The following is a 14,082-nucleotide window of genomic DNA, read 5'->3' on the forward strand; positions in this document are numbered from 1 at the left end:
CCCGCAGTTGGATCACATATTGAATGAAGTTCTTCCCACCTCTCTTTAATTAGATCCAGGATTCCCCTCGGTTGCCGACCGTACAATAATTCAAAAGGTGAAAACCCAGTGGAGGCCTGGGGTGCCTCTCGTACTGCAAACAGAAGAGGAGGTATCATTCCCAATTGAGGAGCCCTCCCCAATTTTGAGGGCTCTCTACCACGAACTTTCTCAGCATCTGTTTCAGCGTCTGATTAAACCGTTCCACCAGCCCGTCTGTTTGGGGATGATACACAGCCATCTTCAGATGCTTAATCCCCAAGGCTTTACTCACGGCCTCAAATACACGTGACGTAAAATTCATTCCCTGATTGGTCAGAAGTTCTCTAGGGAGTCCTACCCAGGAGAATATTTTCAAGAGTTCATTGGCCACCTTTGGTGCGGACACTGTCCGCATTGGCACAGCTTCCGGGTACCGCATCGCATAATCCAATAAGACCAATATGTACTGGTTTCCTGTGCTACTTCAAGGGAGTGGCCCGATGATGTCCACTGCCACCCTCTCAAAGGGAACCTCCACCAGAGGCATCGGGACTGAAGGGGCTCTTGTGGGCTGCCTTGGGTTTGTTTTTTGGCAGACAGGACACGAAGCGCAGTATCTTGCAACTTCCCCCATCATACCTGGCCAATAAAACCTCGCTCGAATGCATGCTTGTGTCTTGTCCCGGCTTACTCTTCTGCCACACCTTGATCTTATTTAATTAATAGATTGTTGTAATTAGCGGGAGGCTGCCCATTTCTACGTGCCCCGATGACAGGGGGCGCTATCTGCGGCTCCTTTTCCTCCCCTACACCGCAGCCCAAGCCTTGCAGATGGTGCTGGTGTGATCTGACTGGCCCTGTTATGTCTCGGCCCTCTTCTTGCCCTCCGGGCTCCTTGCCGCCCCTCCACCCTCTCGGGGTCCCTCGGCCACTCTCGGGGCTCCTTGCCGCCCCTCCGCCCTCTCGGGTTCCCTCGGCCACTCTCGGGGCTCCTCACCACTCTCGGGGCTAGGCCAATGCACCCCGCAACATACTGCACCTTCTTCAGTGCCAGGAACCCCCCACGCTACTGGGGAGTCCCTGTGAGGCCTCCTCCACCCCTTTTAGCCTCACCCAGTCCTCCGGTTAAACAGTGAACACAAAACACAAAGCCCCCGGGCTATAACATAAAACTAGACCATCTGGTACAACCGTTAATCCCTGCCAGGCAAAAATACTCCAGCAGCAATCTGCGGATACTCGTGCAGCCAAACCTTGGCCTTCTCTCTGCACTGGCTGAACTCCTCACTCCTTGGCTGTCAGAGGAGGAACTGCCACCCTAGCCTCCTGCCTGGGTTTTAAGGAGAGCTAAGCCCTGCCCCTTCCTGTCAGGGGGTTTCGCCGGTTGCCCCGGCAACCAGCACCTGTGCTGCCCTGGTGACTGGTGGCTGCGCCTCCCCCTTCTCACCACTAGGGGCTCTCTGGAGCCATCCCTGTCCTCAGGCGCAGGGCACCTAAGTGCTCTGCGACAGGCCCACATGCCCAAGCCCCATCATCTGGCCCTGCCTGTCCAGGACCCTAATCCCATTACATGCAGGATCTATTACCCAGTCCAGCCAGTGCAGAACACAAGTCACAAGTGGCCTGCTTCAGATGGGCACTGCTGTGGCAGTCTCAGACCAGCCAGAGCAGGCACTGGATCCAACATGAAGGGTGGGAGGGGGCATGCTTCATGGGTGCCCTGCATGCCAGCTCCAGTGCTTGCTCCAGCTGGTTCAGGACCCACGCTGCATGCGGTGTCCACTCCAGACTGGCTGGAGCAGTCACTGTGTGTGGCTTGTGTCCTAGGCTGGCCAGAGTGAGTACCACATGGAATGCAGTCCTGGACCAGCTGGACTGTGCGCTGTGGCCACTAGATCTGGCATGCAGGGGGAAGCAGGGAAGGTCCATGGGGCCCACGCAGTCTGTGGGGCTGGCCCTGTGCTTCTGATCTAGCCTATGGTCCAGTCCTATGCCACTTATCTAGCCTGCGGGGCTGTATGATTTTGATATCCCTGTGCTAAAGGCTGCATCCAGTCAGTCCAAGTAAAGGAATACCTGGTTGGGGATTCAAAGGTGTCCAGACAGAATGCCAACCACATCACTCCTTTGGATTCTGTTGGCTACATAACTTGCTGTGCCTTCCCCTAATGGGCCAGAAGGCCTGGCAGATCTTTAACCCTTCTTTTTACTATGTCCATCTTAAACATGCACAGAATGGCCCAATCAAGAACCATGGGGGGCTTAGTGCCCCTGAAGCCTTGAGTGGTAGGTGCTTTGGATCCAAACTATTATTGCTTGCAAGGAGAATAACTTCATGTAATTTTGTCCCAGTAGGGAAGTTACATGGTTTGTGCCCAGAAAGTTCTTCTCTGGAGGACAACCCACATCAGCTGATCGAAAATGTCTTTAGCAGACAAAAGACTTGAACACTTGCAGATCTACAAAGTCCTACAGTGCGTTCGCCAGAGGGATAAGAAGCAGATAGAAAAGATGACTAAGCTTGGATTCCAAGACCTCATTAATTTCACCGAGCCCACCAATGGAGAGACTGCCCTTCATTTAGCCTGCATTGCAAATGACATTGACATGTGCAACTTCCTGATAGAACAAGGAGCTTATACTAATGTTCAGGACCGGATGGGGCGCACGGCTGTGATGAAAGCAGCTGAGCTGGGCCATGACTTAGCCTTGGGTATATTGGCAAAGTCTGGAGCAAACATGACCATCGTTGATAATGAAGGAAAAGGTAGAGTCCTGCTTAAGCCTGTTGGATAGAAATATCTTGGTAGAGCCAGGATCAAACACAAACTGCATTTTGATTTCTCAACACATGTTGCAGGCTGACCATGCATAGTAAGTCCACCTTTAGTGGCAATGTCTGGTCTACATAAAGAACCTATGCCTGCATCACTATTTTTTTTTTGGCTCAGCATTAAGCCTGTGACTTGATACTGAATATATGAGGGTTTGGTGTTTATTTAGCATTCAGGCTAGAAAAGGGGGGGGGTGGCTACACCATTTGACCCAAGAGAAGGGCTTTCATAAGGGCTTATGTAGCATTGCAAGTATAATCACTTTCTCTGGATCAGGCCTCTAAATATTGGGAAGAGCTACAAATTAGCTTTGTAAATGTCTAAATACTGATGGCCTGATTTGGTTGAATATTGGTTACTCCACACTGAAATCCAAAGAGTATTTCATATGTTCCTTTCTATGCTCTTATCTTGAAGTTGAATTCACACAGATAGCACTTTAAAACCTGAGAAGTTAATGGGTCTGTGTCAACATTACTTACACTTTCTGACCAGATTAATTGATTAGGGCCAAAAGAAAATTCCTCAATATTTATTCCAGGCTCTGAATATTTATATCTTAACAGCATTTCTTGGGGTTTTTTTGTTGCAGGTATTTTGTTCTACTGCATTTTACCCACAAAACGGCACTACCGTTGCATTAAGACTGTCTTAGAATATGGTGCAGATGTTAACAACTGCACTCTCGATGGGAAGCCGGTATTTCTGCAAGCCTGTGAACAAGCCCATGAGATTAAAGACATCTGCCTGAGATTCTTGGAAAAAGGAGCAGACCCCAATGCAATGAACCCAGTAGGAACACTCCTATAATTAAATATTTATTGCTGTAATGTAGATGTAAATATTTATTACTGTAATGTAGATGTAAGACCACTACAGCATATGACCAAAAATCTTTATGTTGGAATAACAATAGCAGCAGCAGACAGGCATTTAAAAAGCAGTGCAACAACTTCATCATTTTGGATTTATTTAAATGGATGTCCTGTGCCTGGACAGTGGATCCAGTTATATATATATAAAATGCTAGTTTCCTAGAAGGTGTGTATAGTTTTCCAAAAGGTATATGTTGCTGTGGCTTCAGTAGTGCTGTGCCATTTTATACCAGCTGAGGATCTAGCCTATGGTTTCAAATGCCAAAATAATATCCAATAAATTTAAAGCTATAATGTGGCTACATGGGAACAAGGGGGTGAGAAACTACAAGAAACCCTTTACTTTGTCCTCCCTGTCCTTTGTTCATCTGAGCAGGAGATTGCCATAATCCAGACCATTTGTTTCAGAGGCATGAATAAAAAGAAAAAAAATAGCTGGCCCAGTACCATCAGCATATTCAGCATTCCCTGTGCTTCAGATACCCACCAGTGCAGAAGCATACCCTCATCCTTATTCCTAAAATTACCCAATCTAAAAATTTCTTCTCTCCACACATGCCATGCCTAACTACTCTTTTTGCTTCCCACGGTGAGCCATAGAAAATAGATGGGGTTAGCTCTCTACCCTGAAGGCCTGAAGATTGAGACAAATCTCAAACCAGGTGGGGGAGTGAGATGCAAAGAATGCACTGCTAGCTGCCCCCTCCCTGTTCAGCTCTGACTGCTTTCAGTTTGAGTGTGTCTGCTGATTAGAGCTATGCTAATGATAATGCAAACTCCAAAGTGCAGAGAAAGGGGAGAGTTAGGGCTAGGTGCTTTTAGGTACCTAAGTGCAAACCTGTTGTACCCTGCCCTGTTACTAGAAAACCACGAATCCATGTTTTTATAATATATCCCTCATTTTAGACTTAAGACTAAATCAGAGAAAGGAGGATCCACATGCCTTTTCAGAAATGGCTTTTCAGGGACTCAAGCAGGATGGAACAGGATCACACTGGGGCACCTAATAGGAGGGTCTGGCCCTTGCTAATAGTGCAAGATCCTCCACTTGGAATAGTGAAGGGTCACTGCCCTGGTCCTCTGCCAAGTCAGTCAGTGAATTGAAGCTAGGTTGGAGAAGTTCACAGCACTGCCCTGCAGCAAACTCCCTGTGCTTCAGCAACATTCAGCCTGCTTGCCCGCTTGTGGAGTTCCTGGCCAGCAGTTACCGCAGCTACCTCTGTCTTGCACAGCCTCCTACCTCCAAATTACCTGTAAAATAGACCTTATTCATTGAGGAATAATCCAGCTGTCTGATTGTTTCTCTGTGTATATACTGTAATCAGTCTCTGGCCTCTCGTTTTCTGGTGGTAGGTGGACACCAATAGACAATATGAAACATCTGAAATCAGAGCTTTTGAATTCACAAGATCAATTCTTTTCTATTCAATCAGTACCTTCACCAGGGGACCATGCCGCAGATCCACCGGGCTCTTGGAACTCTTTTTCTCTTTACAATTCATTCAAGATCAGATGACTTCCATTTTCACTCAATTGGCTCCCCAGGACAAAGACTTTTCTATTTGCTGTGACTCACAGTTTAGCTGAGTTCAAACAGTGTGGCTCTTCCTTTGACAAAGTAATTGTCAAAAGAGGTCAGTTGTATTGCCTGGCTACCATGTCCAGGGAGACGGCAGGGGCCTGTCCCATGTCAGGCAAGAACACTGTTATATTTTACATGGATGCAGCATCTCTCATCCCCAAGTGCTTCACAAATGAAATATTTATTCTAGTGATATTCCACCACCTCTGGGATGCAGGGACAACAGTTAATCCTAATAATTCTAGGCTGTATTTCCCTGTCCCTTAAACACTTTTGCAAGAGGCGAAGTCCAGAGGCAGCTAACACAGAAAAGTAGTGGTTCAGTTAATGCATTAATTTATATTTGAATTGGTGCATAGACCAGTAAATTATGTATCCTTTACATGAAACCTTATCTTTGTGATGATCTTTCTTGAGTTTTGAGGCTTAAAACCATGCTCCAGCCATCACCCCAGCATTATCTGAGGGCTTGCTTGAGCAAAGGCAGAGAGAACACATGCCACTGAGATATGCAATCAAGATATATTATCTATATTTTTCCCAACCAAAGCCAACCAAAGCCAACCAAAGTCAAGTAATCTTCAGAATGTATGTTCTGCCATAGCAAAACATGCCTGACTATCCAGTACAGATGTGGTGTCGGTGTAATAGAAGATGGCAGCTTTGCTCAAGAATATAATGTTAGTAGTAGAATTCGCCAAACCTCACCTTCCCCTGAAAGATCACTCCCCCAGTTAGGCTTGTTGTTCTTCCCTGCCAGGGAAGAAAATTAGACCAATCTTCTTGGATTCTGGCCTTTTTTATGACAGGAAGGCAGGTGGCCAACACAAGTACTTTTCAGGCACTGCTGCTCAAAGTTCTTTGCATTGGCTGGATTATGACCCTTTTTGCTTTTTTTTAATGTCATCTCTCACGCAGAAATAACAGCCATCTCTTTTACGTGTGTTTCCATGGTTGTTTAACTCTTGAGTGAGAGTCTGGCAATCTCTTTCAGCACCTGATAACACTGGGAATTGCTGGGTGAGAAGCCCTTACGAAAAACCTGCCCACGAATGTAAGTGTCTGAGGGTTTGCATACGCCACCTCTGTGCCCAGGAGTGACACTGTGAGGCATGCCCCACTTCATGCTCCTGCTCCAAATACATCACATCCCAGAAGCAAAGCAGAGAGAGGGCCCCAAGACAGAGAACTGAGGGCAGTGCCAGGCTTGTATGCAAGACTGATCTGAGGCAGCTGCATTCCCTTATTCTCAGGACCTGGCTTGTGCAGAGCAAGAAAAGGAAAGTAGTATAGAATACCTTCAGTGGGAGCTAGACACTTTTCAGTAGGGACCTATCTGCTAATAAAGTGCATGTGCAATTTTCCTCATGTAAGAAGGGACATTGACTTCAGTGTGGTTGTTCAGTGTCATGCATGCAGCCAGTTATGTGTGCATCTGCTTGCAGCATTGAGCCTGTGGGCTTGACTGCTCATGTTCTGAAGGCTGCAGTATCAGGTTCCTAAATGTAAACTGCAAAAGACTTTGGAAATGTAAAGCCGGCAGCGTCTCTTACTACTTTGCAATGCGCAAAGGAGGCCTCTAGTTCTGATAACCACCTGCAACACTGGCTTGTGCCAGTTAGCAAGAATACTGATGCAAAACTGATCTGCTTAATTTGCAGGTGACCGGTCGTACAGCCTTAATGGAAGCAGCCAGAGAAGGTGTCCTGGAGGTGGTGTGTGGCATACTTGAGAAAGGAGGAGATGTTAACCTGTTTGACAATGAAAGGCACAATGCTGCCCATTTTGCAGCCAAAGGAGGCTTTTTTGAGGTATCTTAGTAGATTGTACCGACACCTTACTGCAAAGCTACCTAGTCCTTTTGGATTTAAGTAGAACGGTCAGTATTCAGGAATAGCTTCTATCAAATCATCACAGGGCCTTCAGAAACAATGAATTTTTCCCCCTCACGATTGTTCAACAGTTTTTTCTGAGGTATCGATACATGTGGGCTCTTTCCCATCTGCCTTACGTGGGTGATTCCCTCCAGAAAGATGATGTCTCACGAGGTGCAGCCTGCCAACGGAGGAGGTGTTTCTATTATGGGTAGAGAACATGAAAGGAAAGTTTGGAGGTGTGCATGGTGGGGGAAGCAGCTGCCCTTCCTTCATCTAATCCTACTGTTTTTAAGGTGTGAGTGGGTACAAGATAATGACTGGGAAAAGCCATTATTTCAACACAGATGAAGAAACTGGTTATTAGCAGCTCTTCCTTTCTCCCCAGAATATCTATATAATTCTGCTGTGGAGAAGCCTGATGACATATTCTACCCAACTTGTGCCTTCTTTGTTTTAGATCTATACTGGAATTCTTCCATTTATTTATAGCATGTAATTGCTCTGTTTTAAAGGCAGTCCCCTGCATGGGTTGGTAACAGCCGAGATTGAACTTGGGAAGCAAATAAAAACAGAAGCTATTATTACCAGGTTTCAGGGACACAGGTTTGCTACATCATCATAGCACTCTCTCATAATCTTTTATATGTGGACAAAGTGGTAGGGAGGGCAAAGAACAAGATGGTTGAGCATGGCTTACACAATGTTTCAGTTACTTAAAACAATTCCCTCCCCCTGTTACCTCAACATATTTAGTACAGGTATTTGATGGCACTGACATTTCTTTCCTAGATTCTGAGGATTATTTCTGCCTATAATGGAGATGTGGGGCTGATTGCCATGAATGGGAATACACCACTTCACTATGCTGCTGCAGGGGGGTTTGCAGATTGCTGCAAATTTATAGGACAAAGAGGTAAATAAAAGAGTGTATTTACAAACATCATGCAAATTCTTCTGTGTTAAATATAGGATTTCACTTCCACACAAAAGGCAGACTTGACTCTCTAGGGCTGTCACTTTGGCATCTTTAAATGAATACTAAATTCACTAACAAGCTGTCAGGAAATTTTCCTACTAATGTGGCTGAGACACTGACAGGGCAGAATAGTTCTCAAGAGAAGTAGTGGAAGCTCAGTGGATTTGTGTAATTTAATACCAGACTGGAGTAAACATTTAGGCATAGCAGCTAGGGAAAATATTCTGTTAGCATGGGATAGATTAAATGCCTCCAGAACTGTCCAAAGCTGCTGTTGAAACCTTCACAGCTTCTATATTCCCATTACATTTCAAAATCAAGTTAATGTGTTTATTTCCAAATACTTAAAGGATCTGAACAATGGAACTGAGTCATGGAGAGCCTCATTTTTTATTATATTGAATTATTATAATTTTTTGATTATATTGAATCCAGTGTAGCCTCGGAACATTTCATTGATTTCACTTGATTCTGAAAAATCCTGTTCTCTGTTCTTGAGGTCGAAACACTATAAGCAACAGCATTTCAGATAGCCAAACTGTAGTTCTTAAGTACAAAACAGTGAGTTAAGAATGACATTTTCAACTTCAATTTTGATTTTCCAGGTTTATTACTGGTTAAATAAACATTTCAAAAGCCTTACATAAGTGTACATGTGTGCATGCCCACACACACATGGATATTTTTAACCACTACTTTATCACAATTTATAAAATGTAATTTGCTGTAACATTTATCTTCATACTTAAGACAGTATAAAATGATAAACTACTAATTCATTATCTACAGCAGCATATTGAAAATCTGTATTCAGGCTCAGCTAGTTTGGTGGACCCAGTATTTTCACTAAAATAATTTCTCTAATGGTAGGTTGTGATCCCAAATGGAAGAATCTATTAACAAAGACCCCAAGAATCATTGCCAAAGAAGGTGGCTTTAAAGCAGCAGCAAAGGAACTGCGTAAAATTGAACGGCTCTTTGATAAGTACTCTAAACCTGGAGTGAAAGAGGCCAACCCACAGTGGTCGATAAGGCTGTACGATTGGTCCTTAGAACATCAGGCAGCACTTCGTGAGGCGTTTGAAGTGGTCGACAGAGGGGATGGGACAGTAACCAAAGATGATTTTATATCAATCGTTCAAGAAAAGTGTGCCTTTGTGGATGGTGAGCAAATACAAACAATTGCCCATGCACATGAAAAAACTCGTGCTGGGGGAGTTAACACTGAAGAATTTTTTAAAGGTTCCAGATACTTGCAAAAAGCCTACCTCATTACATCTTTTGGACCAAAAAAGAAGAAAGGAAAAAGAGGGAAAGCCAAGAAAGGGAAGTTTACCATCCCCATGCCAATTTGTGTCATTCCAGAGAATGAATGCCCACGCCGAAAAGATGGCGGGCCTATGTACATGATTGAGACCTTTCAGAATGCTACCGATAGCAACCGTTTCAATCGGGATCATCCACCTGAACATCCTGTGCAGGATGACTCCGCATGGTATATTGATGAGCCAGGGAAGACTTTCACCAATATTAACTTCCTTGTTAAAGCAGGAGACATTGCATCTCTGAAAAAAGCTTTTGAGGAGGGAGTGCCAGTGGACGTAAGAGATTTACATTACAAAACCCCTTTGATGGTAGCATGTGGAAGTGGGAACATGGATGCTGTTAAATATCTTCTAGAAAAGGGGTAAAGACACTTCTTAAAGATTTTAATTGTTGGGGAGTAGTTTTTAGGGGGTTTAGTATAGGGTATATTTTTAATGGTTGGCTGTGATAAATACTGCCCACTCTTCTTCTATTTTTATTCATCAGTCTAAAATCTGAACAAACTGCAAACAGTAGTTAATTTATATTCATGTCCCCCTATTAGGTATGGTTCTCTTTTTTGTCATCACTGCATCATCTTCATTCTTATTGAGGTGGAGCACCTTTGGGGGGTGCTTGCCACTCGAGGGCTTTCACAGCCTCTGAGGGGAACCTGCTTTGGTGGAGCAGCAGGAGAAACCTTCCCCAGGAACTATTTTAAGGGGGAAGGTGTGTGGCAAAGCACCTTTGGTGTCTGCTGCTTTAAGAACATGAAGAGGCAACCGACAGGTGTGGTACCAGCTCTGATGAGTGGTCATTTTAAGATTCAGGCCAGCAGAGCTAGAGGCAGCAGTCTGCTGCCTGGCACTGAGGAAACAACATCTCCCGGTGGAGCTGCTGCTCCGGTAACACTAGGAGGTAAGGGAAAGAGCTTATGGAGATGGCTACAAGAGTCTTGGTTCTGGGCATGATCTAAAACTGCACCCTGCTGGCCTGGTGGGGCTGTTTGTGGTGAAACAGTCCTTCAGAAATGCCAGGCCAGTTACTACCCTGGTGAAAGGCGAGGAGGGGTGCCTTAACACCAGCCCCCACCTTCGGGTGGGTTATTTATCATCGGAAGCAGTTTGGGGCCAGGCACAGCTGTGGCCACCTGAGCTCATGTGGAGTGCAAGACCCTGGAGAGTGTGAATGGTGGGCCAAGGTGTGCTGGTGAGTGACACCTGAGCCTGTGGGGGTGTTCGACCCCAGGCCCAGTGGAGAGGCAGAGTATGTGCTTCAGTGGAGGCGGGGTGCAGAGGGGGGTGCAGAGGTGCACCTAGCAGCCTGCACAACAGTGTCAGTGGGTAGGTCCTGGAGAGAGGGTTGAGTAGAGAGGGGCAGTATTGAGGTCCTGCAAACATGGGGGCCTGAGATGACACCCATTGAGGAAAGGGTGTGAAGTGGGCCCCAGTGAGCAGGGGGCTTGAGGGTAGGTCCTGCTAACATGGGGGCCAAGTTAGGTCGAGGTAAGCCTTTGGGTGCCTGAGGCCACAGGTGGGCCAGAGGCTGATTGGGTGGAGCGGCTGAGGAAGAACTGCAAGTAAACAATGGGGCAAGTCAGGAGCCCCTGATTGAGAGCAGCCGGGGAGTGACCCAGTGAGAGACCAGAGGCAGAGTTAGTCCAGTGTTCTGCAAACCGCCTAGCGCTCGCTCAGATGAGGTCCATGGGAGAGGCCCAAGAGCCCACGCGCTTGCTGCCCAGGGAGTGCAGGCGAACAAGCCCAAGGATGCTCTGGGTGAGGGCAGGGTAAGTGAGGTCCCATGGAAAAGGAGGGGCAGTACAAGTGTGGCCCTGCAAGGGGCGGTAAGAGAGACCGTGTGAGAGGCAGCGGAGTGAGAGAGGCCTCAGTGAAAGGGAGATGGTCTGAGTGCAGCCCGTACAGGGCAGAAAATGAGAGGCCTAAAACTGTTCTGAGCTGGGCCTGGCCTCATGCTGGAGCAGAGCACAGCTGTTAAAAATATCAGCGAGTGTTGAGATGCAGTACAGGGGTGGTTGAAGCTGCATACATAGGCCCAGTAGAACAGGGCATTCAAAGGGCAACCTCCCGCCTAATTAAGACCCTAATTATTTAACAACAAGGTGTGGCAGGCAGGAGAGGTGGGTGTTAGCCCAGAAACAGGCAGGCAGGCCAACTTCTGATCGGCCCCGGGAAGCCCCCCCTGTTACACACATTCATATTTTGAAGGTGGAAAAATGGGCCACCTAATGGTGACTTGTAGAAATGGTTCAAGGCAAAGCTTTTGCTCATATCCTATGGCTGAATTTTGGGGGTGTCAGAAAACTATCCGATTTTAGTCCATGTGAAATGCAGGTACTCAACACCTCCCTTTGAGTTTCAAAAACTGCTGAATTCCCAGTTAGTGGATGCTTTCTGAAAAATTCTGAAACTTCTCTGTTGCAGAACTCACAATACATCCAGGTGACTTTGCCCTCAAAAATTGTACCCTCAGTTACACCCTCAGCTGATATGCCATATAGCTGACATGGAATATAATAAATATATTAGGAATGAGGCTGCAGTCACATGTTGCAACCTAATATTTTTTCTACTTCAGACATTCTATAGGAAACTGTAGTTGACGTAGATGCTTGGGAAATGTAAATAATAAAATGTAAGATTTTATTTTGAGCAAGAGTTGACAAATTAGAAAAATATCATTTAAACTATTATATGAACAGCTATAGAACCAGGGCAGGAACTGTCAGGGTGTCTATTCATAAAGAAGAAAAAAAAAGTATGTTAAGATATATGCAACAAGTTGCTACACACAACTGTGATTTTGAAAAAGCCATTCTCTTAATTTTAAACATAATAAGCATTACATTACCTGAGCGTAACTAGCCAGAAACCATATGGCTTGTGTCTAAGAATGAGCCATTACTTGTAGTCCTGCAGAGACTTAGGCAGATGTGTACCTTTACTAGTTGAGTAATCCCAACGACATTGGCAGGATACATATTTTTGCATGAAGGTTTAAGTCTTTTAATCCTTAGTGGTTTACGCATTGTGCTCATAGGGCAAATTAACCTGTCCTGGTTTCAGCAAACCTTTGCTGACTTCACACAGTATCAGATGCAATAGAACTGATAGAGTTGTTGTGTATGTGTGTGTGCGTGTGTGTGTGTGTGTGGAAAACCCTCCGAGGGTTTTTCTCTCTTGTCAATCCATGTCTTGGGATTACTGGAGACCTTATACTTGGGGATGATTATTAATGGGACTGGTGACTTATTTGAAGATATGAAAGAAGCATCTTTCATCCATTTGATCACTGGGGTAAGAACCACTGGGTTCTGCTCACGAGCCCTTGGTTTTCAGTGTCCCCTCTCAAGGGTTCCCTTAGCCATTTCAGGAGAACTGCTTGATCTTACAGGGTAGAGGGTTTCCCCGCTATTCTGACCTCCATTTAAGGATATAACAAAACAGTAGTATCACACCTGGGTCCCACTCCTGTATCAATGGACTCTTGCATCCTTGCGAAACTCCCATAATTTTAGGTTCCCTGTGATTGGACAATACTTTTCAAATTGCTACATTCTTATTAATACTATTCATTGCATATTACTTTCCTGTAAAAAATATTGAGAGTGAATAAAATGGAAAGGAAATGCAAAAAATCTTGATGGGGAAATACTAAAAACTGAGGAAACGCACACAAAAATTTAACCCAAATGATAGATGGAAGAGAAGTCAGAATGAAAGCTATAGAAAGTGTAAGGAATTATCAGCATTTGAGCTCACTCTATATTTGATGAAGCTGCTATGCCAACAAAATTGCTGCAATACTGATTATTTCTGTTCTGTATCAACATGAAATATTCATGCTCCTTTTACTGACCTAACTCTTACTCTCTTTCCAATTGCACATTTTATGACTGTCATTCCATCACCAATACATTGCTGGGCAGGATAAACAATGTTTAAAGCTCCATGTAACCACACCAGTGTGGGAGTTTCAGTAGTCACCTCTCCAGCTCTTAATAATTTAAATGGAATGCTCAAATATTATAACTTTTTTAACTTAAAGCTGCACGCACCTGTAGGGCTGGGTCTTCAGTTGGACTACATATGTCACTGCAGACAGTCTATTCAGATTGGATTATTGTAATTTACATTGGACATGTGGTAATCTATAGGGAGAGAAGGAGTTCAGAGATAAAAGCAATTATGAGTATTTTCAGGAGTCCATTTCATTATTGAATATGCATTTGTTAAATATATTGTGAAATCTAGGTCAGCGTGGGGGCCAACATTTTTGGCAAATGTGCCAAAAATTAGCCCTGTACATTCCTCGAGTGCTACTCCTATTCCCTTCCTCTGACTGATCTGGTGCTCTGGTTTCTGCTCCCTACCCTATGCTACCTCCCCGGTCTGCTTTCTGCTTCTTTCCTAGCTGCCACTGTGCTCCCTATCCCCTCTTTGATCTGCCCTTTGCCACTCATAGAGGCTCCTCATTCCACTTGTGGCATATGCATGCCACAGGTTGACCATCCCTGACCTAACTGGTCTTGCCCTCTTTAAGACTGCCATTTTTCAGAATACAAGTGGATGTGCTTCCTTGAAGAAGACAAAGG

At 45.1% G+C, this 14,082-nt stretch overlaps 1 protein-coding gene across 3 annotated transcripts in view; it reads left to right on the top strand.

The window, feature by feature from the left end:
- The window catches only part of ANKEF1 (ankyrin repeat and EF-hand domain containing 1), a 61,053-nt gene that overhangs the window by 13,631 nt on the left and 33,340 nt on the right, over positions 1–14,082 (top strand). For 2 of the 3 annotated variants that reach the window (XM_019516228.1, XM_019516229.1), the window contains exons 2-6: positions 2,401–2,788; positions 3,448–3,647; positions 6,974–7,123; positions 7,979–8,102; positions 9,036–9,852. In XM_019516228.1, coding sequence (XP_019371773.1) covers positions 2,443–2,788; positions 3,448–3,647; positions 6,974–7,123; positions 7,979–8,102; positions 9,036–9,852 — 1,637 coding nt within the window. In that variant the 5' untranslated portion in view covers positions 2,401–2,442. The remainder of the gene's footprint in view (positions 1–2,400; positions 2,789–3,447; positions 3,648–6,973; positions 7,124–7,978; positions 8,103–9,035; positions 9,853–14,082) is intronic. The other variant, XM_019516230.1, reaches the window with a different exon arrangement.

The sequence above is a fragment of the Gavialis gangeticus genome, unplaced genomic scaffold, assembly GCF_001723915.1.
Source record: "Gavialis gangeticus isolate Ggan-Ray unplaced genomic scaffold, GavGan_comp1, whole genome shotgun sequence".
In the NCBI taxonomy this organism is placed as follows: Eukaryota; Metazoa; Chordata; order Crocodylia; family Gavialidae; genus Gavialis; species Gavialis gangeticus.